We start from the raw sequence: 27,211 nt of genomic DNA, 5'->3' as shown, positions 1-27,211 counted from the left end.
GGAGAAGCACCTCAGCCTTTAGGGAAGGTGCCTCCTCCCGACACTGAAGGGAAAGGATCGCGGCCAAGGAGAGAAGTGGACCCGGAGCTAGAGGAAGATAGAAACCAAGCGATGAAATTGGGAAAGAATGTCCATGAAAGCTGAGCTGGAAACCTCTCCTCTGTGCGTGCATTTCTGCCACATGAATCATCTACACCCAGACGGACCTGGCTCTTGAAGCCAGGCTCACAGAGCTGTCCTCAAGAAGACTGACAGGGGGATATCTTGCTGGGGCTGCCTGGGCAATGACAGGGGGACGGGCCAGAATGACAGGGCAGCCACGTTCCTAGGCAACAGATTCCAGGAAACCTGCCCACAGCCTGGCTGCGCCAGCCCCTGCTCTGGGCCATCACGATTTCCCAAGTAGTTATTGCGGCTGTGATTGGAAAGGGGTCACGGTCACATGTTTAAGATAAATGTAATTTTCTTGGCTTTGAGTGTATGTCCGGGAATGCTGCAATACGGGCCAGGCCCAGGCTACAAGCAAAACGGGCGCCCGTGACAAAGAAATAATTCATTATGTATGCACAGAACATCAGAGTTCACAAAGCGCTTCACCATCTTTATCTTGTGTGAGTCACACAACAACTCTGTGAGGCAGGTGAGGAAACTGAGGCACAGAGAAGTGACTAAAATAAATTAACACAGCAAGGCAATGGCAGACCATATGTTGTCCCTACATCTTTGGGTTCCAAGTCAGTTCAGGTGCTTGAGACCCAAACTACCAAGTGTTTTAACAAGTGATAAGACTAAAGAAAGCGAGAGAGGAATCCAAGGAGAAAAAGACACTACTGTCTCAATCACTATGAATCTGAAATATACGATAAAACAGATTTTAAACATCTAACGCTTTATACCTTCGCCTTCATTACTTCACACTCCTCCAAAGAAGGCAGGGAGGGAAGTGAGTGTAGGGGATTCACAGAGAAAGCAACAGGCTCAGGGTGGTGAAGAAACGTGCCCGAGGTCCCACCGCTGGGAAGAGGACGAGATCCTCCCGGAGGGTTACTTCCGGCCCTGTGATCCTCTCCTGATCCCAGGCCTGGCAGCACGTAGCGTGGTCAGGCAGTGGAAGACGGCCACAGGGCCGTGGTTCCATTTGCTAGACGTGATCTGTCCAAACCAGTGGCTCCCTCCCTGTCTGCCCTCCAGTTGGGCCCCTGGTTCCACCCCATGGCCGCCGCATGCCGCCTGTCCACAGCAAGACAAGCAGCAAAACCACCGCCCTGGCCCTCCACCCTGCACCCTCGCTGTGCCAGGGCTCTGTGGCTTGGCCACGCATGCCAGCCCACATGATACTCCTGGAATAGCTGTCACTGTCGAACAGATGTGACCACACAGTCCCCCGGGATGACCCCTGGATGCCTCCAAGTTGCAACTCTCTCCTTCGCCCTAACCTTCTGATGGCTCAAGCCAGGACTTGTTTTCTCTGGTCCTGCCTCTGAGCTCTGCCCACTTCCCCTTTCTAAGGCCTTAAGCCACCTACCTGATGGCTGAGCTAGACACCCTGCCTGGGAACAAGAACCTGGAGCCAGGTGCCTAAGGACAGACCTCTGGGTGACAATTAGCCCTTCCTGGAACTGATCACTGCCTGAATTCCCCCTGCAAAGGCTTCTGCCAGCCTGCCTGAAAATCCCGCTGACGGGTGTCCAGCCGCCCGGGTCACCTCTCTGGATCTGGGGCCGCACCTTGGGACCAGCCTCCTCTTCTCCTGCTGAAGGGACACCCCACCCATCAGAGACACTGCCCCACTGCCTCCCCTCCCTTCCACGCTACCCGTTTCTCTCCTGCCGCAGTCTTAGGTAAAGGACCAGAAACAACTCAAGTGTTCATTGACGGAAGGACTGATGAACGCAGTGCGCGTACTTACAATGGAAGACCCAGCAGTGCAGATGAAAGAGCACCAACGACCCACCTCAACACAGAGCGGGAGAGAAGGTTGCAGAAGACTATGGACTTGACCGTAGTATTTTTATAAAGCTCAAAAACAAGGAAAGCAACATAATATACTGCCTAGGGACACATTCACGTATAATAAAAGGATTTTTTGAAGCAAGGAAATGATAAACCTGAAATTCAGGACCAGGATTACCTCGGGCTGAGAAGTGGGATGGGGGAGAAGCACAGTAATTGGGGCTCTTGGGTTGGGAGGTGGGCTGGGGCGATGATTGGTGGTTTTGCTTTGTGGCTTACATACGTGTTCCATGTATTCCTTCTTGTACACTAACTGCTACAAAATAACTTTAAAGATTGGATGGAGAGGGTCCCAGAGGTGTTCCTTCGTACCGTCTGTTCCCTACTCCGATTTATCTGGTGGCAGGAAACTGTGTGCCTACCAAGGGCCTGGACTCCGAGTCCCCCGCCGCAACCTTCGTGGCCAAAGGGTCTGGAAGAATGCGCCACCCCCATGCCCATCTCCTCCCCGACCGCACACTGGCTTCGTCCTCTACCATCGCCCTGTCCCATCACCCCACGGGTCAGTAAGTGCAATGGACACTTTCCGTTCGGGTCTGACACGACATCTCAGCAGCGTTTGCCATGGCTGGCCCCCGCGTGCTTCTTCTCCAAGCATTTAGGCTGCTTCCTCTCCTGACATCCCTTCTATGGCTCAAGCCACTTCTTCTTGGCCTCCTCTGCTGCCCCCCTTCCCCCTGCCTGTCCCTTACTTGAATGGCAGTGCTCATGGGGGTCTTCCTGGCCTCTTCTCACCCTGTAGCTGCTCAGGGCTCAGTGACCATCCAAACGCTGATGTTCCCAGTCTCTCTCCTGCCCAGATCTCTCTCTCCCGAACTCCAGGCCCAGATGCCCAATGTCCACCCAACCTCCCCACCTGGATGTCACGCAGGTCCTTCAAAGGCAAGTTCAAGTCCAACTCCTGCCCCCACTGCCACTACAAGCTGGTCCCCCATCGGTGGCTTCTCTCCATCCACCCAAGCGCCTAAGCCTCGGAGTTGGTCTGGGTTCTCCCCACGCCCCCCCTGCCACCATCTCCCCTCTGCCCCCCAGCCCCAGCCAATCACCAAGTCTGGCCATTCTACCTCTTCAATGGCTCTCAAATCTATTCTCTCCAACTCCACCAAGCCCTTCCCAATCCAAGCCAGCATCCTCTCTTGCTCGTAGGAAAGCAGTCGGCTCCCCAGTTCCCCCCTCCACCCCGCTCCCAGTCTCCCCACAATCCACTCTCCACCCTTCGGCCAGTTGGTTCTTTGCAACACACAAACCTGAGTGCATCGGTGCCGGGCTAGCACCCTCCTGTGGCCCCTACTGCCCGTAGCTTTCCAGGACATACCTCCTACCTATCTCTTCCACCTTACCTTCCTCATCTCCCTCCATATCTCTGCCTCAAACCCCACCCTCCAGCCATACTCACCTCTAGGGCTGCAAACATCTCTCCCCTAGGATGCTTCGTCTCCCCAGCCCTATCCAGCCTCACCTGCTCCATCTAACTCTTACTCCAGGTTCTTAACTGCTGCTACTTCTGGGAAGTCTTCCCAGCCACCCTCATTCCCACTCAGAAAATGTTAGACGGTCCCCCAATCTCACAGCGCCTGGGACACTTCCTACTCTATTCTAGCACTTGTGACACTTTATACTAATTGCTTTTTAACTTATTTGTCTCCCACGATAGCAGACTCTCTGCATCAGCCAGCAGGGACCTGACTTACTGCCTTGAACAGTGCCTGGCCCCTACTAAGCAGGTGGTAAAAACTGCTAGAAGAAAGAATGAACAAATGAACGGGAGGCACTGCGTTTTCCATACATCTCGTTTGACTCTTACAAGCGTCCCTTAAGGGAGGTACTCCTGGTTCCGTTTTACAGGTAGGAAAATGGAAGTAACTTGCTCCAGATTACACAGCCAGCAAAGAGAAAGCAGGAAGTTGGACCCCGGTTTCACACCAAAGCCCGTGGCAGCAACAACCCCTCCATCCCTCTGGCCGTACCACCCCATCCCTCATCCCACATGGGGCCAGGGAGCCCTCCGAAGGCCCCATCAAGGTCAAGAATTCAGGCTGGAAATTGGCGACGGTTACCTGGAAGCACGTGGGCCCCGGCCTCCCTGCGGGGATGTCCGACTGGTAGAACACTCTGAGCTCTGGAGTCAGGGCAATGACAGTCTTAATCACCAAGGAGATGATATCAGACCAGACCTTCTTGATGTCAACACCCTTGGAAGACAACCTACAAAGAATGCTAGAGAAAGTCCTTTTGCTGCCTGTGCTGGTACTGTCCGAATGGACAAAATTACCGCTATGGATGTTCAATGAATAGTTGGTCAAATGCATAAAGATGTGGTGCAGGTTTCTGGGGTGAGGCTCCTGGTAGGGCTCTGTACAAAACCGCGAGAGTCCGTCTTTGGCTATATAAATCTCTAAGGGCTCTAAGGACTTCAGTAGGACATACAGACGGATATCAAACTTGAGCTTGTCGATAAGGAGAGGTTTGCAGACGTACTCCTGGACCACCGCCGGCCTGCTCTGGAGGGTCCCTGCCAGGCGGATGTCACTGGGGTCTTTAATGAGGTAGATTCCGTCACCCTGACAACCACTATCAGGTTTCACAATAAAAGTGGGCTTCCAGGAGGGGTCCCCATCTTTCACCATTCGAACCTGGGGGGAGAAAAAGGATGGTTAGCACTGTATTCTAGTCCTCCCTGGTCCCTCGAGACACAGCAGGACCTCGCCAAACGTTCGGTGAATGAGTGAAAAAAACAGGCCCCACCTATGTGAGGACTCACTCAGCACCTACCAGGGAGGTAAAAACTGTACTAGGCACTGAGACAGTGACCTCAAAACTGCCCCAGATCTTGTCCCCCACAGTCCAGCGGATTTTCAGTCACAGGACCTGGGTTTGAATGCCAGGTCTTTGCCGGTTATTAGCTCTAACCCTGAGCGAGTCATCTAACCGATGACGGTATAGTGATGGTGATGATGATAGCCTAGCACTATCTATGATGCCGACCACGTGTGGCGACTGCATGAGGCACTTTACATAAGTTATTTCCTCTAACCCTCACAGAACATACGGCTGTTCCCTTTTCATGGTACAGGAAACCGAGACGGTACCGTACTTGTGAAGAGCACAGGCCTGGGAGTCAGACTGCCTGGGCTCATATCCTGGCCCTGCTACTTACTGTGTGACCTTGGGCAAGTTACTTATCTGTGCCTCCCTCATCTGTAAAATAGGAGAAAGATTGTTCTGAGGCTTAAATGAGACGATAAATGCAAAGGGCGAAGCCCACAGAACCTGACACATGAAAGGCGGCCATAAAGCCTGCCTAGTGCTATTTTTTAAAGATGAAGTAACTTGCCGGTAGACTGAGGGGCAGAACTGGGATTGGAATCTAGATCGAGGGCTCTGAAGTGCTTGCGCCCTCCTCTGTACTTCCATGTCTCAGTTTCCTCGTTTTAAAAATGCGGATATAAAAATCTTTCCTCCCTGGGTCATCGTAAAGAGGAAATCGACTGAAATGTGCACAGGGTGGAACACAACACTACACAGAAGGGCGGCACCGGAGCTGTTAGTTTACCATCTATATCTCTCATTAACTTCATCATGACTCAGCCAATCCTTTAATCTGTTGAGACCTTTTGAAACCGGATTCTGTCATCCTCAGAGTTGCTCTCCTCCTAGCTCCAGGGCAGCAGGACACCCACAGAATTACCCTGGGCACTCGACCAGTGCAGTTAAATCTGGATCTGCGGGTCTGCATCACTCAACACACACCCGGTTGCCCCGGACGCTTATCCTGGGGGACGAGCTGGAGGAAATTTAAAGGTGAATTCGAAAGAGGGAGCGGCTCTCTCTGCAGCTTCTGGTATGAAAGAGCCCCTGAACGAGCTTTCCTTCCTTTCTGAACCCTAACTCAGAGCGGTGCCGGCTTGCCCCAGAGCTGGACTCGACCGGATACGCACCTTTGCTGCGTAAGCCCAACCCAGGACAACTGTGTTCTGGGTTTTCCTTATCTCTCTGGCCAGCCTATATTTCTAAGTGAAGCCTTTGCCAATTCCTTGGGCACTATCAGTTACTCCGGGCTTGTAAAAGATCTTTAACAATGGAGAAACACTTAAAGCTTTAATAATGGTCCACACCAACTGTTTCCCCTTGTCAGCAGGATTCGAGAATGGAACTTCACAGGAGATCAATGCCAGCCTCCCAGGGCCCTCCACGGAGCCTTCTTTGCGCCAGTGACCTTGATGCTTATGTAGTTATTTAATATTCACCCGAAGCAGTCATACGTTTGGCCCTTTACAGTAAACATAAACGTACTGGAGAAATGGCAGTTATGGAACAGGAAGTAAAAAACGTCAGGTTTGTACTAATGGGTAATTTTTCCCTCCGGAAAGCTTTTGCTATGCTGAAGATACTAACAGTTCAATATGTTATTGGCTGCAATATTTTCTCCTTTGAATTCAATGCATATGCCTTAAATAAATTAAACTACATGGTCAATAGTCTCTGTCATTCGTTGCATTACTGAATATTTTTTTCTGCTCTTCGCCAGAGGAGAGCCATACAAATCAAGGTTATTAACACTCACAGAATCACTGAATTTTTAGAACTGGAAGGATCCTCAGAGATCAATGGTATCTAATCCTTAATAATTCAAACAGGGAAGCTGAGGCTCAGAGAGGTGACATAACTTGCCTTGGGCTCCCTAACTGGCTAGTGGGAAGGTTAGCATGAGAACTGGAGTCTTTTTGACCTCACGGCAGGTCCTCTGTGCCATCTTTACCTCTGCTGAGGTAAAATGAAAGGTTCCTTTTCCCTGAATACTAGAGGAAAGATTCTCTTAATATAGCAGACAGTATCTGAGCTCTGGCCTCACTCTGCACAGTTTGGTCCCGGAGCATGGCCTTCTTGGAACTGTAACTGTAGATCCTGAGTTGGCCAGGCCTGCCCCAACTCCAGATCCTCTGTCTGGGTTCCTGGCTTGGTCTACTACAGGCACCATTTATGGGAAAACTTCACAGCTGTTCTGCATGTGGTTCCCAAAGCCACCAGACCCTTCGGCAACTTCTATTTTCAAAAGAGAAAAAACAAAATTCCAGAATTCACATTCACTTTCCTCTGAGGTTTTACTCAAGGGTGACCCCTCCTCATGGGCCGGAATCTAAAGACAGTCTATATAACTAGGCCCCAGCCCCAGAAATTCGGATTTTCTAGATCTGGGATGAGACCTGGGCATGTGTATTTGGGAAAAAGCATGACAGGTAATTCTGACGTTCACTCCGTTTGAGAATCGCTGGACTAGTGTGAATTAAATAAAAATACAATCTGGGCCCAACACATTGAATGAAGTTTTACGCCTTAATGTTAGCCTGAATGTGAGGAAGACTTGCAATTGGGTTACAGCTGATGGTACCGCCAGTTTCACCCAAACATACGCTTGGATGTGAAATTCATCATCTTGTAACTGTATGCACGGATAGCTGAGAGAGAGGCAAAGAGGATGCAGTGACCTGATTGCCAGGCACTCATCGGCCCTGTTGAAAATTTTTATGTCTTTTACTGCCCTCTAGTGGATATTTAAGAAATGTGACTGGGAAAGACCCCCATTCAAAATTCGACTCTTCTTAGCAGTAAGATACTCTATTAAGATGTTAAAATATGATCTTTGTCTTTCTCTGTCTGACTTATACGTGGAATCTAAAAAAAAAAAGCTACAAATGAACTTATCTACAAAATAGAAATAGAGTTACAGATGTAGAAAACAAACTTATGGTTACCAGGGGGTAAGGGGGTGGGGAGGGATAAACTGGGAGATTGGGATTGACGTATACACACTACTATATATAAAACAGATAACTAATAAGGATCTACTGTGTAGCAAAGGGAACTCTACTCAATACTCTGTAATGAACTATATGGGGAAAGAACCTAAAAATAGAGTTGAGATATAGATAGATAGATAGATAGATAGATAGATAGATGTAACTGATTCACTTTGCTGTACACCTGAAACTAACACAACATTGTAAATCAGCTATACTCCAACAAAAATTTTTTTTAAAGAAGATGTTAAAATAGTCTTAAGGAAGCACCACCACAAAAAGTTCCCTCTGTATTACTGTTAAGGTAAGCTCATACTTTGAATAAACTCATCTCCAAAATGCCACGGTTGGCCAAGGCCACACTCAGTTCTTATGCTGTCTGTCCCTTAAATATATTTCAAGCGTTCTCCCTAATACACAGATTGGGCTACCTGTTAAAATTCTCTCTCAGTCTGTATAAAACTTTTATAATCATGGGCAACATGAGTATAAAATCCTGTAAGTATATACCACATAAAATTAGCAACTTTTATATTCTTCACTGTGTGTTTTTTTTAGTATTTTCCAAACTTACCATTAGGAAAAAAAAATACAAGTGGCAACAGTAGGTAGCAGCAAGTATCTCTAATTATATTTTCATAAGGAATAGCTTTTGGCGAGCAAATATTTGAACGCCCATGTTCATTGCAGCATTACTGACAACAGCCAAAAGGTGGGAGAAACCCAAATGTCAACTGACAGATGAATGGATAAACAAAATGTGGTACATACATACAATTGAGTATTATTCAGCTATAAACAGGAAGGAAATTCTGACATACGCTACCATGAAACTTGAAGACATTACGCTAAGTGAAAGAAGCCATCACACAGAAGGACAGATACTATATGGTTCCACTTGTATGAGGTACCCACAGTAGTCAACTTCCTAGAGACAGAAAGTGGAATGGTGGTTACCAAAGACTGGGAGTAGGGAGGAATGGGGAGTGAGTGTGTGATGGGTAGAGCTTCAGTCTGGGAAGATGGAAGAAGTTCCGGAGACGGATGATGGCTATGGTTGTACAACAAAATGAATACACTTAATACTACTGAACTGTACACTTAAAAATGGTAAAGATGGTAAATTTTACGTTATGCATATTTTACCACTGTAAGTTTTTTAAAAATTTAATTAAAAAAGAAAAGAAATAGCTTTTGGTGAGTTCGAAAGAATACTGAAGTGAAAACCAGAAAATCTGGATTCTAGTCCCAATTTAGTCAGGTAATTTCTGACCGTGCGACTGTGAGAAAGTCACCTAACCTCCTGGGCTTTGTTTTTTCAAAAGAGAAAAAAAAGTTTTCCCACCTATACAATAAAGGGGGTCACACTGAGGTCCCTGGCTTCTGCCAGCGAACAGGTTCTGAACAATGATTTATCTTGACATCACCACAGTGGATGGCTGTGTTACAAACACGCAAGTGACACTGGTCAGCAGAGGGCTGATACTGGGCTGCTGGGATCAGCGCGTTGGGATGCTGTACACGAATAGGAGCTCTGCATAGGAGATGCATGAGGCACTTGAGGAAGTCAGCTGGGCATCTGGGAGAAGCAAGCTAAAATATTTCAGGAGAGAAATTCAGCCACCGAATACCAAGCCACAAGACATTATTAGCAGCGAGGGGCGGGTAAGAGGACAACTGCTGAAGAAATACCATGTCTGCAATACCAGGGAAGTCAAAGCCAGTTAGAGCAGTCCTCTGTCACACAGGTGGATGTGCATCCAATCTTAGCAACTGAGACCCTTGGTGTCACGGGCACAGGGAGCAGATCTCGGCAGAAACAAGCCTCTGGTGGACAAGCAGATGCCACAAAGTACATGCTGGGCAGGGGGCAGGGGGCAGCCCCTTCCAGCCTCAGCCAAGGCAGCCTCGCACCTGGTGCAGGCAAATTCCTACTCCCAGGGTGCCAGGCGATCTCTGAGGCAGGCGAGGAGGAGGCGCTCTACAGTCAGGTTTCCGAGGGCCAGGCAGGAAGGGGCAGGGTGGGAGATGGACAGGTGAGGCGGGAAGGAAGAACAGGTAAAGTGCTGCCGCGGTGCGGTTTTGCGAAGGCAGGAGAGAGCCACATACGTTCTGATGGCTGGAGAACAGCCAGCGAGTGGAGTGGGAAGCGCCCTGGAAATCCCACTCGGGAGACTTACAGGGGCCAGATCACCACAGCAAAAACAACAACATTAGTACACACGAACGGGGACTTCCTATGGGGCAGGTGCCGTTCGAAGTATTATCTCATTTAACCCTCTACAACTCTATTTTACAGATAAGGAAACAGAGGCCCAGAGAGGTTAAGTAACTTGCCAAAGGTCACACAGCCTAAAGGATGTGGAACCAGGTTTTGAATGCAGGCACTCAGTTTCCTGAGCCCATGTCTAGAATGAAGGCGGGATGTGTGTGAAGTAGGGCAATGGAAGAAGATCAAGCTTGGGGAGGAGGCAGGGCCTGATAGGAAGGGTCTTGAATATCATTTTAGGGGAGTCTGGACAATGTCTCGAAGTGATGGTGAGCCCCTGAAGGGTTCTGAGAACTTAATTACACAATTTGATGTGTTCCGGAGAAACATCCCTCTGGCTGGACTGGAGTGGGTAGACATGGTGGGCAGAGAGGACGAGCCTGAATGGACGCCGGCAGGGGGGGTAGGAGGAAGGAGAGAGGTCTGGTGTGGTCAGGCCCCCGGATGATGGAGGAAGCCCCTGTGAGGGACCAGGTTACACAGGGAAAGTACGGAGAGGGGAGATGAACCTGGGAACGAATGCAAGGCGGGAACGGGCAGAAAAGATTCCCAGACACCTGTGTTTGTACTTGATCTGTAGGCAACTAGTGGATTTTCAACCACTGGGCGACACGGCACCCACATCACTCTGGCGTCCGTGAGGAGGATGGTTTGGCAGGGAGGAGACTAGTTGCAGGAAGATACAGGGCCATCCAAGGCCCGAGGGCCTGAGCTGGGCAGTGGCGCCAGGGCTGGGATGCAGAAATGGTAGAGGTGGATTCGGGGGCAGCTGGTGGCTGGATGGAGGTGAAGGGGAAAGAGAGGGTTGTCAGCAGGGTGGGGGGGATGGTACCATTTACAGATTTAGGGGACACAGGAAGAGGAGCGGGTCTGGGGTTGGGGGGAGGGGGGAGATGAGCAGCTCACCCCATTGACTACTAATTGAGCACCTGTAGCCACAAAGCCAGTTTAGGATTTTACGTCACCTCCTCCCTCAAGCCGCTCACTGTTCATCGGAACAGGACTGTGTGGTCCAATCACTCATATAGATGGTTAATGTTGATAACGGCGACACTCCCCGTGTTAGCAAAAATAACCACCGCTGTCTGGCAGGCCTGAGACGCCGAGATTAAACTCAGACGTGCATATGGTGCACTGAAGGAAGAGTATCCAAAGAAAACCCTCAGGCCAGTGGTTAGCAGGGGAGCTATGGGCCCCATGGGAGTAACTATCACTGCACCTGTCAAACACTCCCCCACTCCCTGGCTTTCCAAGAGGTCCAATTAAGAAAACCTAAATGGTAAAAAAAAACAAACAACCACCACCAAAAAAGCCTGTTTGTTTCATCACTGATGAGTGTCCTGGATTTACTTGAACAGTTTAAAAGAAATAACGTTAATGATGCCCAAGGAAGTACAGCTGATTGCTCACGTGCAACTCCTCGGCAGTGTGGCTTAAAAGGCCCTCCTTCCTCGGCCGGCCCCAGCTCAGGTGCATCTCAGCAGCCTCATTTCCTGCCCCTCCCGCCCACCCCTCTGCACGACTCAGCCCCAAAGGCCCAGCTCAAAGATTCCCACTGAGAACCCTTTCCTAGCCCATAACCCTCCAGAATGGCCCCTCGAGTCTGTCCTCCGTGCTCCCGTGGCTGTGACATCTTAACCCGTCCATGGCAAACATCCCCATCACACTGTAATGTGACTGCGTGTGTGTCTTTAGGTCTACAGCTATGGTGTATTATAGTTGCATCTTTAAGTATATTGTGGGAGCTAAGACTCCGAAGCCCAGCGCTGCTGCCCTTTACTAGCTGTGGAACCCTCGACAGTTTTCTGACCTCTCTGTGCCTCGGTTTGCTCAGCTGGAAAATGGGAGGAAGAGCAGTGCCTCTGCCGTGGGGTTGTTGTGAGGATTACACGAGTTAAAGAATGTGACTTGCCAGGGCTAACATATGGTGGGGCTATTATTATTATTCATTGTTATTATCTCTCTCCCATTTGACTACGAGCTCCTTGACGATAAAGACCAAGCCTTATTTTACTCACTATTCCCAGAAAAGCGGGTGCTCAATAAACATTTTCTGAAATGAAATTATTAGGAAGCTTGATTACTATGGCATTTATGAACCCCAGGGACATTAGTTAGTACATACCTAACTAATGATTGCCAGATAAACGAACCTCTCCTGTAGAAACAAAATTAATGAGAAAGAGGAAAGGGAAAAACGACCATTTGTAGAATCCATGTTCTGTGTTCTGTGCTTTACAGCCATGAGCTACCGAATCTTCACAACAACCCTGCAAGGAAATAGAGGCTCAGAGAGGTGGAGTCCCAGGGCCGACGTCACACAGCTAACAAGCATAAAGTTATCATTTGAAACCAAGTTGGTCAGAGTCTAAAGTCTGAGATCTTTCCATAACAACCATGTTCTTTGGGAAAACTCCAAGCAGTTGAACTTCTGTTTAATAGGTAGAATGAGGAAAGAGAGAGTCGTGGGAAAGCAAAGTGACAGGCCAGATGACAGGGCTCAACTCGCCTTTGCTGGGGCCCCCAGGGTTAGAAGAGGGCTTCTCTACAGCCCCAGAGCTGCCTTGTGCCTTCACACCCAGCCTGCACGCCAGGAACCATCACACACACACACACACACACACACACACACACACACACACACTTCACAAACAAACTGGAGACTTGCCCAGGGCCACACTGCTACTGGCAGAGGCAGGCCTAAAACATAAAATCTCTAGATTTCCAACCCAAAGTTCTTTCTACACTAATGGATTCGGGATTCGGCATCTGAAGAGGTCTTTCGAAGAGTCCTTGGGAGTAAGCCCTCTCTCGAAGTAACATCACATTTGTTTGGTGTTATAATAAATTTCACTGCTTTCCAGAGGAATCACCTTACTTAATCCTTGAATCTCCATTCTGGGGCAAATGAGGAAACTGAGGCCCAGAGTGTAAAGTCAGAAGCCTGCAGTCACCCAGCTAGAAGGCAGAACCGAAGCAGCAGCCCTGGGCTCACCTGTCCTTTCTTTTGAAGGTGGTCTCCGATTTACCTGGAAGGCAGACACGGCATCACTGGGCTGCTAGGGAGGCCGGTGCTTCTGATGATGAGAGAGGAGCCTCTCCACCAGCTTTGCCCCAAACCCAGCCTGTTGTCAACGTAAAGTAATGAATGGATCCCGCTTTTAGTGAACAGCAACTTTATGTGGGCCATAATCTATCCATCATTAGGGAGCAATCAGAAAGCCACTCTGGATAGAACACACCTGGGACTATAAACCCTGCTTCACAGGAAGGAGCCCGTCATTTCATGAAACTGCCCATGTTCCTCTCAGGTCTGCCCTCAACACCGACCCCTTATTGCTGGAGCTGAGTGAGGAGAGTGGGAACACGAGGACAGCCAGCTCACTGCCTGGCCTCCCCCACCCACTCCCCAACTCCCTCTCACCCCCGAACACGTGGGCTCCGACCAGGCCGGCTGAGGACGAGCCTGCAGCTGCAGCCTACGGGCCTTGGGGATCCCCGAGCACACGGGGGCCCCCAGGCTGCAGCTGCCCTTCACCTCCACCAGTTCCCTGTGCTTGAGTGTCTGTGGGGGGCAGCAGAACCGGGGCAAGGGATTCCAGTCTCCTAGACACGGCCTAGCTGGACGACCCTGGCCAAGCTACTTAACCTGTCTGCATTCAGTGTCCTTATCTGTAAAACTGGAAGAACAGGGCCTGCTTCCTATGGGTACCGTGAGGATTAAATAATGTCTTCCATTTGTACTTAACACAGCATCAGTCTTTATTATTTCATTTTACTTCATTTTTATTATTCTGCCTCGGTTCCCTGAGCATCCTCCGGATTCCCTACTGAGGCTCATCCCGACCTGCTTGGCTGGAGTCCGAACGCCTGCCTGCACTGGCCACAGCGCTGCCCTTGGTGACCGGGCCTGTCTCTGGCCCTCAGCTGTCGGCTGGTCCCCTTGGATGACAGCCTCACATTTCTGTGCTCCTGTGTGGGTCACCCCAGCAGAGTCCCTGGCATCACCAGCTTCACACCCCCACCCCCTTCCTCTCTTCCCCACAGCTTCCTACCGAGATTCCAGAGGGCGTCCCAGCTGATCCCACCCGGAACGCACAACACTCGACTGCTGAGTAAGCCTCCTTCCAGCTAAACACATTTCTCCAATACTGAGGGCTTCCTGCGAATGAACGGGCTAAATGCACACACCTCCAAATACATACGACCACGTTATAAGCAAAAGCGCCTCAGACCACCAGCCCTAGCTTCATCCTGCTTCCCAACACCACAGTCCTTATGTCTGTCCCTTGCATTCTTGCCACACTTTACATTGAACTTTAAAAAAAGACAAGAAGATCAATGTCATACGTTGCAACACTCAGACCAGGTGTCCTCCCCCACCCCCCTAGATGTTCTTTAGGCTAACACAGCATCGCTGTTTGCAGTGTTGATGAGCGCGAAGGGTCGGGCTAGGCGTGTCAGGATGTATCCATGAGACCCAGTCCTACAGGATGGGTCATAGCATTTTCACTTTTCTACTTCGTAACCAGAGGTTTCCCCCCACCCTCCAAGACCCTATAAAAAAGAAGCTGAGTTAACTGCTGACTCCTCAAGGACAGGGAAGGTGACGTCCGCATGTCTAGATTTCCCTGCCCGGTCCTGTCCCCACCTAGCAGGGAACCCGGAGGGTGTGAGACTCAGCAAACGCTGGTTGGAACCCGACTCACCGTCTCACTTTGTTCAATTGTTGTTGTGTTTGGTCCGGGATCACAGGAAACATGACTTCAAATGCTAATCCTGGGTGATTTCATCTGAGCCTGGGGACCTCAGTTCCATACGCCCTGGATGTGGCTGACTCCCTGTTTTCCGTCTCTGGCACACACTTCTCTCTTGGGCTCCAGTCCCATGTAATTAGACATCTACAGAGGCACCACAAATTCCACGTGGCCAGTACTAATCCATTGTCTCTCTCCTCACATCTACTCCTCCTGCGCTCCCTGTATCAGTAAATAGTACCATGTCCCCAGGCCAGAAATCTGGGAGTCACCCTAGTTTCTACCTTCCCCCACATCACCCACCCGCACCCAGTCCCCCAATTCTGACATTTCTCCTTCTTTACACATTGTACCGACCTCAGCTCCTCTCGTGTTCCTCAACTATTAATACTGGAAGAGCTTCCTAGTCACCTGAAGCACTGCAATCCAGGCTCTGTGCTGGCTGGTCCCATGTACGCTTTTCAATCCTTACAAGCAACCCTATGAGGTAGGCATTAAAGGGTGAGTCAGACGAAATTGCTATTTTTATAGGTCAAAAACAGCCATAGGGATATGAGCAATTTCATATGGTCCAACCTAATACTGTTATCGCCACCCTATCACAGGTGAGGAAACTGGGACTTAAAGGGTAAGTTACTTCCCCAAGGCCAGACAGGTTGTACCGTAGGGGGCCAGAATCTGAACCCAGGTGTGGGTTCAAAACCCCAAAGGCTATACTTTTTCTGCTAAACCATATCATCTCTCAGGGTTCACGTACCAGTTCTAAGAGGAAAGCTCACCACTTAACATTTTAAAATGTAACTAATAATAATATGGAATAACTACCATTAATGTGCACCTACTATATGCCTTACATTCATTACTTTACTTAATCCCCACAGCTATGCTCTGAGAAATCTCCTGATATTGATTTTTCTTTCCTATTTTTTTTTTATTTTAAAAGATGTTTTTACTCTGTGTTCTTGGGCAAAGCACCTAAGTTCTCTGCCTCAGTTTCCTCATGGATATGATGGGGATAATATATCTACCTCACAGGGGATATCTTGAGGACTGAATGAGTTCATGCAGCAGTTCCCAACCTTTTTGGTAATAGGGACCGTTTTCGTGGAAGACAATTTTTCCACGGACCAGGGTTCGGGGAGGTGCTTTCGGGATGATTCAAGCACATTGCATTTATTGTGCACTTTATTTCTATTTTATTACATTGTAATGCATAATGAAATAATTATACAACTCACCATAATGCAGAATCAGTGGGAGCCCTGAGCTTGTTTTCACTTGCCACTAACTGATAGGGTTTTTTTTTTTTTTTACATCTTTATTGGAGTACAATTGCTTTACAATGGTGTGTTAGTTTCTGCTTTATAACAAAGTGAATCAGTTATACATATACATATGTTCCCATGTCTCCTCCCTCTTGCATCTCCTTCCCACCCTCCCTATCCCACCCCTCTAGATGGTCACAAAGCACCAAGCTGATCTCCCTGTGCTATGCGGCTGCTTCCCACTAGCTCTCTATTTTACGCTTGGTAGTGTATATATGTCCACGCCATTCTCTCACTTTGTCACAGCTTACCCTTCCCCCTCCCCATATCCTCAAGTCCATTCTCTAGTAGGTCTGTGTCTTTATTCCCATCTTACCCCTAGGTTCTTCATGACATTTTCTTTTCTTAGATTCCATATATATGTGTTAGCATACGGTATTTGTCTTTCTCTTTCTGACTTACTTCACTCTGTATGACAGACTCTAGGTGTATCCACCTCACTGCAAATAACTCAATTTCGTTTCTTTTTATGGCTGAGTAATATTCCATTGTATATATGTGCCACATCTTCTTTACCCATTCATCCAACGATGGACACTTAGGTTGTTTCCATCTCCTGGCTACCGTAAATAGAACTGCAATGAACATTTTGGTACATGACTCTTTTTGAATTATGGTTTTCTCAGGGTATATGCCCAGGAGTGGGATTGCTGGGTCATATGGTAGTTCTATTTGTAGTTTTTTAAGGAATCTCCATACAATTCTCCATAGTGGCTGTACCAATTCACATTCCCACCAGCAGTGCAAGAGGGTTCCCTTTTCTCCACACCCTCTCCAGCATTTATTGTTTCTAGATTTTTTGATGATGGCCATTCTGACTGGTGTGAGATCATATCTCATTGTAGTTTTGATTTGCATTTCTCTAATGATTAATGATGTTGAGCATTCTTTCATGTGTCTGTTGGCAATCTGTATATCTTCTTTGGAGAAATGTCTATTTAGGTCTTCTGCCCATTTTTGGATTGGGTTGTTTGTTTTTTTAGTGTTGAGCTGCATGAGCCACGTGTAAATTTTGGAGATTAGTCCTTTGTCAGTTGCTTCATTTGCAAATATTTTCTCCCATTCTGAGGGTTGTCTTTTCGTCTTATTTATGGTTTCCTTTGCTGTGCAAAAGTTTTTAAGTTTCATTAGGTCCCATTTGTTTATTTTTGGTTTTATTTCCATTTCTCTAGGAGGTGGGTCAAAAAGGATCTTGCTGTGATTTATGTCATAGAGTGTTCTGCCTATGTTTTCCTCTAAGAGTTTGACGGTGTCTGGCCTTACATTTAGGTCTCTAACCCATTTTGAGTTTATTTTTGTGTATGGTGTTACGGAGTGTTCTAATTTCATTCTTTTACATGTAGCTGCCCAGTTTTCCCAGCACCACTTATTGAAGAGGCTGTCTTTCCTCCACTGTATATTCTTGCCTCCTTTATCAAAAATAAGGTTACCATATGTGCATGGGTTTATCTCCGGGCTTCTATCCTGTTCCATTGATCTACATTTCTGTTTCTGTGCCAGTACCATACTTTCTTGATGACTGTAGCTTTGTAGTATAGTCTGAAGTCAGGGAGCCTGATTCCTCCAGCTCCGTTTTTCTTCCTCAAGATTGCTTTGGCTATTCAGGGTCTTTCGTGTTTCCATACAAATTGTGAAATTTTTTGTTCTAGTTCTGTGAAAAATGCCAGTGGTATTTTGATAGGGATTGCATTGAGTCTGTAGATTGCTTTGGGTAGTAGAGTCATTTTCACAATGTTGATTCTTCCAATCCAAGAACATGGTATATCTCTCCATCTATTTGTATCATCTTTAAACTGATAGGGTTTTTTTGTTTTTTTGTTTTTTGTTTTTTGCGGTAGGTACGCGGGCCTCTCACTGTTGTGGCCTCTCCCGTTGCGGAGCACAGGCTCCAGACGTGCAGGCTCAGCGGCCATGGCTCACGGGCCAAGCCACTCCATGGCATATGGGATCTTCCCGGACCAGGACACAAACCCGTGTCCCCTGCATTGGCAGGCAGACTCTCAACCACTGCGCCACCAGGGAAGCCCTGATAGGGTGTTAATATGAGTCTTCAAGCAGTTGATTTATTATGGTCTCTGTGCAGTCAAACCTCTCTGCTAATGATAATCTGTATTTGCAGCCACTCCCCAGTGTGAGCATCACCACCTCAGCTCTTCCCTCGCACGTGCAGTTCACAGTAGGGTTCGCGCTCCTATGCGAATCTAGTGCTGCCGCTGATCTGACAGGAGGGGGAGCTCAGGCAGTAATGTGAGTGATGGGGAGCGGCTGTTAATACTGATGAAGCTTCGCTTGCTCGCCTGCCCGCCACTCACCTCCTGCTGTGTGGCCCAGTTCCTAACAGACCACAGACCAGTAACGGTCCTTGGCCTGGGGGTTAGGGACCCCTGACTTCATGTATGTAAAGGTCTCTTAAAATATGGTGCTGGGCATATATTAAGTGCTACATAAGTGTTCACTCTTATTATCTTTTTTGGGGGGTAGGGACTACCAGGTTTTCAGTTTATTAGCTATCACTTCTTAGTTAAACATAAGTTATATACTTATAAGCTTTTCAAAAATTAAAATATAATCACATATAACATTATACTAGCTTCAGGTGTACAACATAATGATTTGATATTTGTATATATTGCAAGATGATCACTGCAATAAGTCTAGCTAGCATCTTCCACCTTACATAGTTGATTTTTTTTTCCCCTTGGGATGAGAACTTTTAAGATCAACTCTCTCAGCAACTTCTAAATATACAATACAGTATTATTAACCGCAGTCACCATACTGTACCTTATATCCCCGAGACTTATTTATTTTATAAGTGGAAGCTTGTACCTTTTGACCACCTTCACCCATTTCGCCCTAAATATTTTTAGTTTTTGCTTTATTCTTCAGTATCTTTTGTGTATGTGCATGCTATTGTTTTTAATACAGTTACAAATAAGAGGTTCAGAGAAGTCAGGTGACCTGTGAATCACACAGCTGGAAGTGATGAGTCAAAATGCCAGGAAGGCAGGAAGGGTCAACAGCAAGATAGGAGGAGGCAGGGAAGTCTGAGGTGACTCCGGGGACCAGGGGCATGAACCTGGGCACTCGCTGCCCTAAGTCCCAATGGCATGGAATGTCGCCGGGTCCGCCGGCTCAAGCTGGCCAGGCGGGCATGGACAGCACTGCGTTGGTGACGCTGCGGGGTGACAGTTCTGATCTCTGCCACAAGGGCACTGGGTGGAAACCGACAAACCAAGAAACTAGTCTCCTCTGAGAATGGGGCCTGGCAGCCAAGTGTCTATCCAGGAAGCCCTGATCATTTACACCAGGAGAGTGAGAACGAGATCTCCTGCAAGCCCCAGGATTTCAACTGCTGGTTTAAATTTCAAGGAGAAGCAGGAAGGTGTTGACATGTAAGGAATTACTTTTACATGGCTTTGATCACCATGCAGCTCTGTGGCATTCTAAGTGAGCCTGATGGTTGGAAGGCAGCTGGGCTGAGTTTTACAAAGGAACTCCCACTGTGCCCTGAAGGCCAGCTCTGTAAGCCACTTTTCCTTAAATAAACAGTATGTTTCCCTCCCAGCTTTATTTCAATGGTAGCAGCTGGCCACTGGACAACAGGACTTTTGGCTAAGCTCGTGGATGGCTCACAGGCAATGCTGGCCTACTGTCCCCTTCCTGACCTCGGTGGTCACCTGTAAGGAAACTTCCCTGCTTCCTCAATAAACCAGAGAGGGGTGGTGAAGGCCGTCTCTCTGTGTGCAAACAGGCTGCCCGACTGTTCCCCCCAAATCCACCTTCCCTTTGGGGTTATCTCACGAGGCACTGTCCCCACCACAACAGACTTAGGACAGGAGGGGAGTTTGATTCCCCTTAATGCTCTGAACCAAGCATGGGCTCCAACTCTACTCAGTTCCCTGAAGCCCAGATGCGCCCAGGCTCTAAAAGACTTTATTAATGACTCAGAGAGGGCAGAAGGGAAATAAACACAGAGATGAGCTACTAGCTCATTCTGTTTACAGACACTCTCATCCCAGCACGACAGGGCTCTTCCACGTGCCCTCAGATGGCAGAAGACAGTGTTTTCCCATGACCTAGGAGCACAGCCAGATTCCCCAGAGGCTTGGCCAGCAGATCCCCTGATGTTGATGTTGGAAAGACCAGCCTCTCCAGGGGATGCCTCACCTATGACCCATAAAGTCATGATAGCTATGCTACAACCTCGACAGAACAGCATTTCAGGATCTCAGGATACAATCCCACAAACTAAACAGTCCATAGAGATATGCTTAAGAAATAGTAGGGTTTGTAACACTACAGCATAAATATCTTCATCCACCAAATGAAGATCAGAATAAACCTCTCTAGTCCAGCCTTTCCCAGATGTGCATGGCCAGGGAACACTTTAAAAATAATAACGCACTGAAGCAGCTCACATATACTCAGATTAATAATGTGGACTGACTGTAATTTCAATGTATAAGATACGGTGATATGGTGACATTAGTCAACGGTGATATGAGTCAATATATATATTATAACATTAAACATACAACAGTTAATCCGAGACCATTTACTTTTTTGCCTTCAACTTGAATCCAAATAGGCATGATCTCTTTGTTAGTGTTTTGCCCGTATCATTTTGAAAGCATCCCATGGTTACCTAACAAAGGTCAAGTGCAGCAGAGATAAGTCTGAGTGTCTTTACTCTGATAAATTATTTTATTCCGAGCTTTAAGCCCTGTCTAAATATCTAGAAGCTGCTTCAAACACATCACACGCTGGGAAGGAAAAGAACAAGAGAAAGAAATGATCATGTCTTGAGCATCCGGTGCCAGGTGCTGTGCTGCGTCCTTATTTAATCCTCTGTGTTCATCAGCCAACAGCCCTACGGGGCAGTCACTGTCTGAATTTTGTAGAGGCTGTACAAATAATTTAAGGCCACAGGTGTCGCTATGGATGGTATCACTGCAAGCGTGGCCAGCTTCAGAACCCAAGCTTTTCCACTAGATCACTTTGGAAAAAGAAACGGGATCATTTAGCCTCACCCCGTGTGTCACTACTTGTGTAGTATTTGCCTTCCTACCACACTAAAAGCTATGCAAGTACAAGAACTATGTCAGGTGTGTTTATCACAATAATCTCAGTGCCAAGTTCAATGCCACAGACTGAGAGCTCAGGAGACATGGATACAATTTTGAAATTTTGGAAAGGCTGTCCCAGGGTCTACAGGGAACACACATGTTCCACGGGACCAAGAGAGGCAAACTGCATCCAGCAGGGGCAGGGAAGGAAGGATGAGATACACGTAGAAAGGTCTCCGCTCAGGAATATTTTAAAATTTAGAGCAGTCTCAAGGTGGAATGAACCTCCTAGAAAAATATTAAATTGCCCATTTCTGAAGATGATCACGTGTCCAGGTGCGGAGGGGATTCACCCTGAGGGGTGTGGCCTGGATGCTCTCTCAGGTCCTTTCCAATCCCTATGGTTCTTTGGTACCAACTTCAACTCTAGGCCTAATCAGTGTCTCTGACTCACTCTGTGACTTGGCCAAGTCTCTTTCCCTCTCTGGGCCTCAGTTTCCTCATCTGTACAATGGAGGTGTCTGTCTGCTTAGGGCTACCAGCATTCTTTCTACACACTCTCTGATGAACAAGGGTTACGACGAGACTGCCAGAAGGATGGGGCTGTGCTCTCAGAGGGCACAGACCTTCCTCCCTCCTTCCGACACCCTCCCTGCCTGCTTGCTCTGACGGCCCAAGACGGTGACTGAGGTTGCTTCCCCACCCAGGCAGGGGAACAGATGAGGGTCAACCTCATTCTGAAAGTAAGGTGGGAATCAGGGAAACTGTCATGTTAGACGTAATTCTGGAAAGTGTTAACTATTAAACACCTTCAAGCAATATAACAGGATTTGTGTTTGTTAAGCAAGAGAGATGAAAATATGTCTGTTCCACACAGATGCATCCATGGTTCTCAGTGAGGCTGGTACTGCCATCTAGGGAGGGTTTGGGGAATTTCTGGGAGAGTGTTTGCTTATCACAGTGAATGGAGGGTATTGCTAGCATTTGGTGGGCAGGGGCAGCCCAACTGCAGTGCACTGGGCGGTCGTGAAGTGAAAGACCTATTTATAGCGAACATGAAGATAGCCCAGAACCCAACTCTATGTCACATGCAAACAAAAAGAATTTTCCACATGATTTAAATGGAACATCAGAATTTTCCAGGGATGCAACAATCATGTAAACGGAGGGAAAATTATACTTTGCCCTTTTTTTCCTGGAATTTTGTCAAGAGTTGTTCAATATTTCAGAAGCGTCATATGACTGATGACATGGTGGTTTATGGTACCTGAGTCACCCATACAACATGCAGTGATTCCATATGAAAAATATCTTGAAATGTCAAAAATAAAGAAATATATATATGTGTATATACACATTTATATATATATTTATATATATATATATATATATATAGAGAGAGAGAGAGAGAGAGGGGGGGGGGAGAGAGAGAGAGACCCCATAATGTTTAATCAAATCATCTTACTTTTCTTATATCCAAATTTCTTCATTACAGGTAGGTGCAAGCATTCAACCACTGCATTACATCTTTTAGTGTAACAGTACCAAAGTATTTACTTATTGAAACATATAACATACAGAACTTTTCTTTATTTTCTCCTCCAGAGAATTATTTAGGGTGGATTTGTTTGTTTGTTTGTTTGCTATGTGTGGAGGTTGATTGTATTTCATTTCAGGATAGTAAAGATAATGTCACAAAATATTTTTTATGGAAGGAGAAGGGCATCGGAATGCCAACCCTGTAGAATGAGCGCACTCAGCGCCACCAAAAGAAGCTGGGGCTTCCTGGAGATTTGGAGGACTCTGAGGCTACGGCAGGGAGAGTTCAAGAAAAGCCTGGGCCCCTGGCTTTGCTTGTTTACAGACCCCGTTGGGGCGAGTGTCAGCGCTGGCTCAGGGGAGCTGGGCGAGGAAGAGGGGCACAGCTCACACTCTTCCTAGCCTTTCCAAACCAAAGTTCTTTGCCATTCCTACCAGCCCAGCCTTGCTGCTGTTTTTTTTTCCTTTCTTGGGTATTTGCACTATTCGTGGAGCAGGTTTTTCTATGCGGGAGCCACTTTTTTTGGTACAGGGGTAAGCTGAAGTGTTTCAGGGAGCCCTACTTTGTGTCTCCTTCCTTATTTTCTTTTCTCAATCTATGCAAGCGGCTCTGGCCGCCATCATCTCCTGAGAGGCCAAAGGGCTGCCACCCCAGCTCTTGGGCCTGGGGGTAACGCCTCCTAGAGGGAGGGCACACTAGTTCTCTGGCATGGCCTGAGGCATGGGTGTGTGTGGGCAGGGGTAGGTGCAGGGGAGAGACGGCGAGGACTATTGTCCTTTGGAGCTTGGTAAGGAGGGTGGGCCTAGGGCTTGGCAAGTACCACTTCTGGCAGGTTTGGAAATTTCCAAATAAATCTTTGTTTATTGGTGGTGCCCAGACAAAAAAAAAAAGAAAAAGAAAAGAAAAGCCTGGAACATCTGGCTGGGGCAGAAGTAAGAGAGTGTTCAAAAGAGTCCCAGGGACTGCTAACAGGACACGGGCCTCCACTGGCCAAATCTTGGGTACTTTGAACATTGAAATAAATAATGATAGTAAAGGATTATAAGCCGTCGAATCAAACAAGAATCCACCAGTCTACACTAACAGGCACGCATACAGAGATAAATAAATGAGAAGGCAGAGTTCTCCCTTGCAGTAGAAACTCAACTAACAAGGGTAGAAGGAACGATGGTATTAGATAATCACCATTTGGCAACCATCACAATAACTGATTCAAGCAAGAATCATTAACAGAGGTTAAAACTAGAGGGTGAAAGTTTGAGGAGTAACGGCATAGTAGGTAGTCTTCAAGCATCTTCCCACAAGATACTTATATTAATTAGAAAGGGGGAAATGGTAATTCTTCAGTGGAAATCTGGCAGACACCGCCTTAACCAAATAATTAAAGTGAACATCACCAGTAATAAGACACACTGACATCATGTGGCCCCAGAGACGATATCCCTGTGAAAAACAAAGCACTGCTTCTGCACTATTCCTGCCAAACACGCATACCCCGAATCTAATCGTGACGAAGACCCAGACAAACCCAAATTGAGGGGCAGTCTACTCAGTAACTAGCCTGTACTCGTCAAAAATGCCTACGTCATGAAACACACACAGAGACAAAGAAGCTTTTCCAGCTTCCAGGGGACTAAACAGGCATGACAATTAGATGGAGTGTGTGATGTGGGACTTTCTGGTGCTATACGTTACTGGGACGACGGTCCAAATCTGCATAAATTCTGGACGCGACTAGACTAGACGATAGTGTCGGATTAACGTTAATTGCACAATGTTGATAATTACGCTGTGGTTATGAAAGGAAATGCTCTTTTCTTTAGGAAAGGCACGCAGAAGCGTTTAGGGATAAAGGGGTATCATATATGCAACTTACTCTCAAAAAGGAGAGGGAGAGAGAGAGAGAGAAAGTAAAGGCGGAAAAATGTTGAGATTTGGGGTTGAGTGAAGGATGTATAGAAACTCTTTGTATTATTCTTATGAATTTTCAGTAAGTATGAAATTTTATCAAATTAAAACGTTAAAAGAAAATAGAAGGGGGACACTAGGTCCAAGAGGATGGAGAAACACTGCTGTTAGATCCACCCCAGCCAAAGAAATCCTTGTATCTTATTCTTCTAATGCTCCTAGGAAACATATGGGGTCAATTTCAGAAGGAGGGGAGAAGCAGGGCTGTATGTTTGGGTGACAGGAAAGGACAAGAGAATGATTTCATTAACAAGGCCGGAGAATTCAATTACGACCCCTTTCTAAATCCGAATCTCTACTTTGCTTCTCCTTTCATTAGGTCTCCTCCAAGAAGCGATTATACAGAAAGGAAGTTGAGCAAAAGAATAGGAGCGATCTTTTTTCATTTCTTTGGAGATGAGGAAAGAAGGTACAGACAGGCAAGAGCAATTTTCATAATTTCTCTTTGAAAAAGGCACTGAAGTCAAAATTGGCTCCACCATTTTCCTGTAGAAAATTAGACATCTCAACTCAAGTGACTGAGGCGACATCACCAAGAACTTTTGCAGAAGGAAATGAAAGGACAGAAATTGAAGGGTGAAAGATGACCTTTTACTCGCTTTGGGAAGCAGGGTTTTCTTGACCTTTAGAATAGCCTCCCGGAAAAATGTTTACCTCTTTCACTTTTTTTTTTTTCTATAAAGCGTGCCATTAGAGGGAAAAAAGCGCATTAAAGCAATGGCCCTCTAATTATCACATTCATCTCAGAATTCCACATAATAGTAAATCAGTACTGCAAAGTAGCAAGATTAACACAGCTGTGATTCAAAACACTAAATGTATTTGGGGCCCAACTGAAGTTTAGAAAATTAAACAATAGAGCATCTACTCTTAAAAAGTATTAATGCGTAGGGCTGTCTTGGGAGCGGGGAGGGGTGGTGGGGAATCGAAGGGGAAAAACAGGTTATGCCAGGCTGAAATGCCATTCAGTCAAAGAGAAGCCTTAGCTTTTTTCCTCTCCTAAATGATCTATCATCAAATAATGAGACAATTAGTCTCAAGACTAGATTTTTATTAAAAATTAAAATAAGTCCATTTCCACATTTCCCATAAGCCAGAAACACCCAGAATGCTCTGTCTAAGCATTCTTAGCTCCAGCTTAAATTTCCATCTTAAGGCCGCCAAACCTTTTTCATTGTTCATTCGTATCAGACAAAGGCCTGCAGGTCCTCTCTGTGCTGCACACCGGGCAGATGGAGATGAATGTGACCAGGTTCCAGCTTCCCGGGGCCCCCAGTCTAACAGGGACAGCAGATAAGTAAAGGTCCATTCACCGAGGGGTACAGTGTGCTTCTCACAGCATCACTATGGTGCTACCGATAAGGAAACCGAGGCTCAGAGTGATTGACTTGCCCAAGGTACATATCGAGAGAGTGAGGAAGGAAGGGTTTTAACCTAGTTCTATACTGACCCCAAACCTTTGCCTCACTCTCTCCCAGCCAGGAACACTGATAGAAAATGCTGTGTTTGGGGGTTCTATAATTGAGAGAGTATAGAATTGGGGTCCCTGGGTCAGGGCGGCAGGAGAGCGGGACAGGGAGGGGGAGAGGAGTTGTCAGAAAAGATCTTCACAGATTTGTTGACATCAGTTCTAACACAGGGACACTCAGTAAGAGTTTGTCAAGTGGGGCTTCCCTGGTGGCGCAGTGGTTGAGAGTCCGCCTGCCGATGCAGGGGACACGGGTTCGTGCCCCGGTCCGGGAGGATCCCACATGCCGCGGAGCGGCTGGGCCCGTGAGCCATGGCCGCTGAGCCTGCGTGTCCGGGACCTGTGCTCCGCTACGGGAGAGGCCACGACAGTGAGAGGCCCGCGTACCGCAAAAAAAAAAAATTAATTAATTAAAAAAAAAAAAAAAGAGTTTGTCAAGTGGACAAACTTAGGGAGGGAATCCTCGGCAAAAGAAACAGTCAAGAGGTGCAAGAGCCTGGGCAAACGTGAATCTTTCTGAATGCGCTCTGGAGGGAACCGACAGGAAGGATGTCTTGGCTTAGGCAACATTTGCCCACAACACAGGACGACTCGGGAAGGAAGGTGCAGACACAGCTTCAGTCAGCCTCCTGGGACGGGGTGGGTGCAGGTGAGGAGACTGTCACTGCCCTGGGTGCCGGGCCTCAGGCAGCCTCGAAGGGCAGGTCCAGATGCAGCTGTAGGGCAGCCTTCATCACCAGCACTTCCCCACGCCCCAGGCTATGCTGACCCTGCATTAGCAAGATGATTGATTACATAAGGCCCTTTGTGCTCCACCTGAAACCTTGGCAGCAAAAATTTGTGCAGAATGTTAACTCCCGTGGGGAGTTTATGGAAGTCCAGGAAAGCCAACTCACAGAATCACAAAAGATTAGAACTGGAAGGGACCTGGTGATGCTCTACAATCTTTTCCTCTTGCAGAGGAAGCACTGAAGCCTCGGGGCGAGGGGACAGATGACTTGGCC

The 27,211-nt window shown here is 47.3% G+C and overlaps 1 protein-coding gene across 2 annotated transcripts in view; it reads right to left on the bottom strand.

The window, feature by feature from the left end:
• Positions 1 to 27,211, bottom strand: part of TTLL11 (tubulin tyrosine ligase like 11) — a gene marked incomplete at its 3' end in the record, with an annotated part of 247,285 nt that overhangs the window by 145,169 nt on the left and 74,905 nt on the right. The window contains exon 4 of one of the 2 annotated variants that reach the window (XM_082843642.1): positions 4,071 to 4,646. The exons of the other annotated variant lie outside the window; for it this stretch is intronic. Coding sequence (XP_082699768.1) covers positions 4,071 to 4,646 — 576 coding nt within the window. The remainder of the gene's footprint in view (positions 1 to 4,070; positions 4,647 to 27,211) is intronic. 2 annotated transcript variants of the gene reach the window in all.

The sequence above is a fragment of the Leucopleurus acutus genome (assembly GCF_964270905.1).
Source record: "Leucopleurus acutus genome assembly, chromosome: 7".
Lineage (NCBI taxonomy): Eukaryota > Metazoa > Chordata > Mammalia > Artiodactyla > Delphinidae > Leucopleurus > Leucopleurus acutus.
Note: the sequence above shows the minus strand (reverse complement) of the source record. Positions and strands in the feature narration are given on the sequence as shown.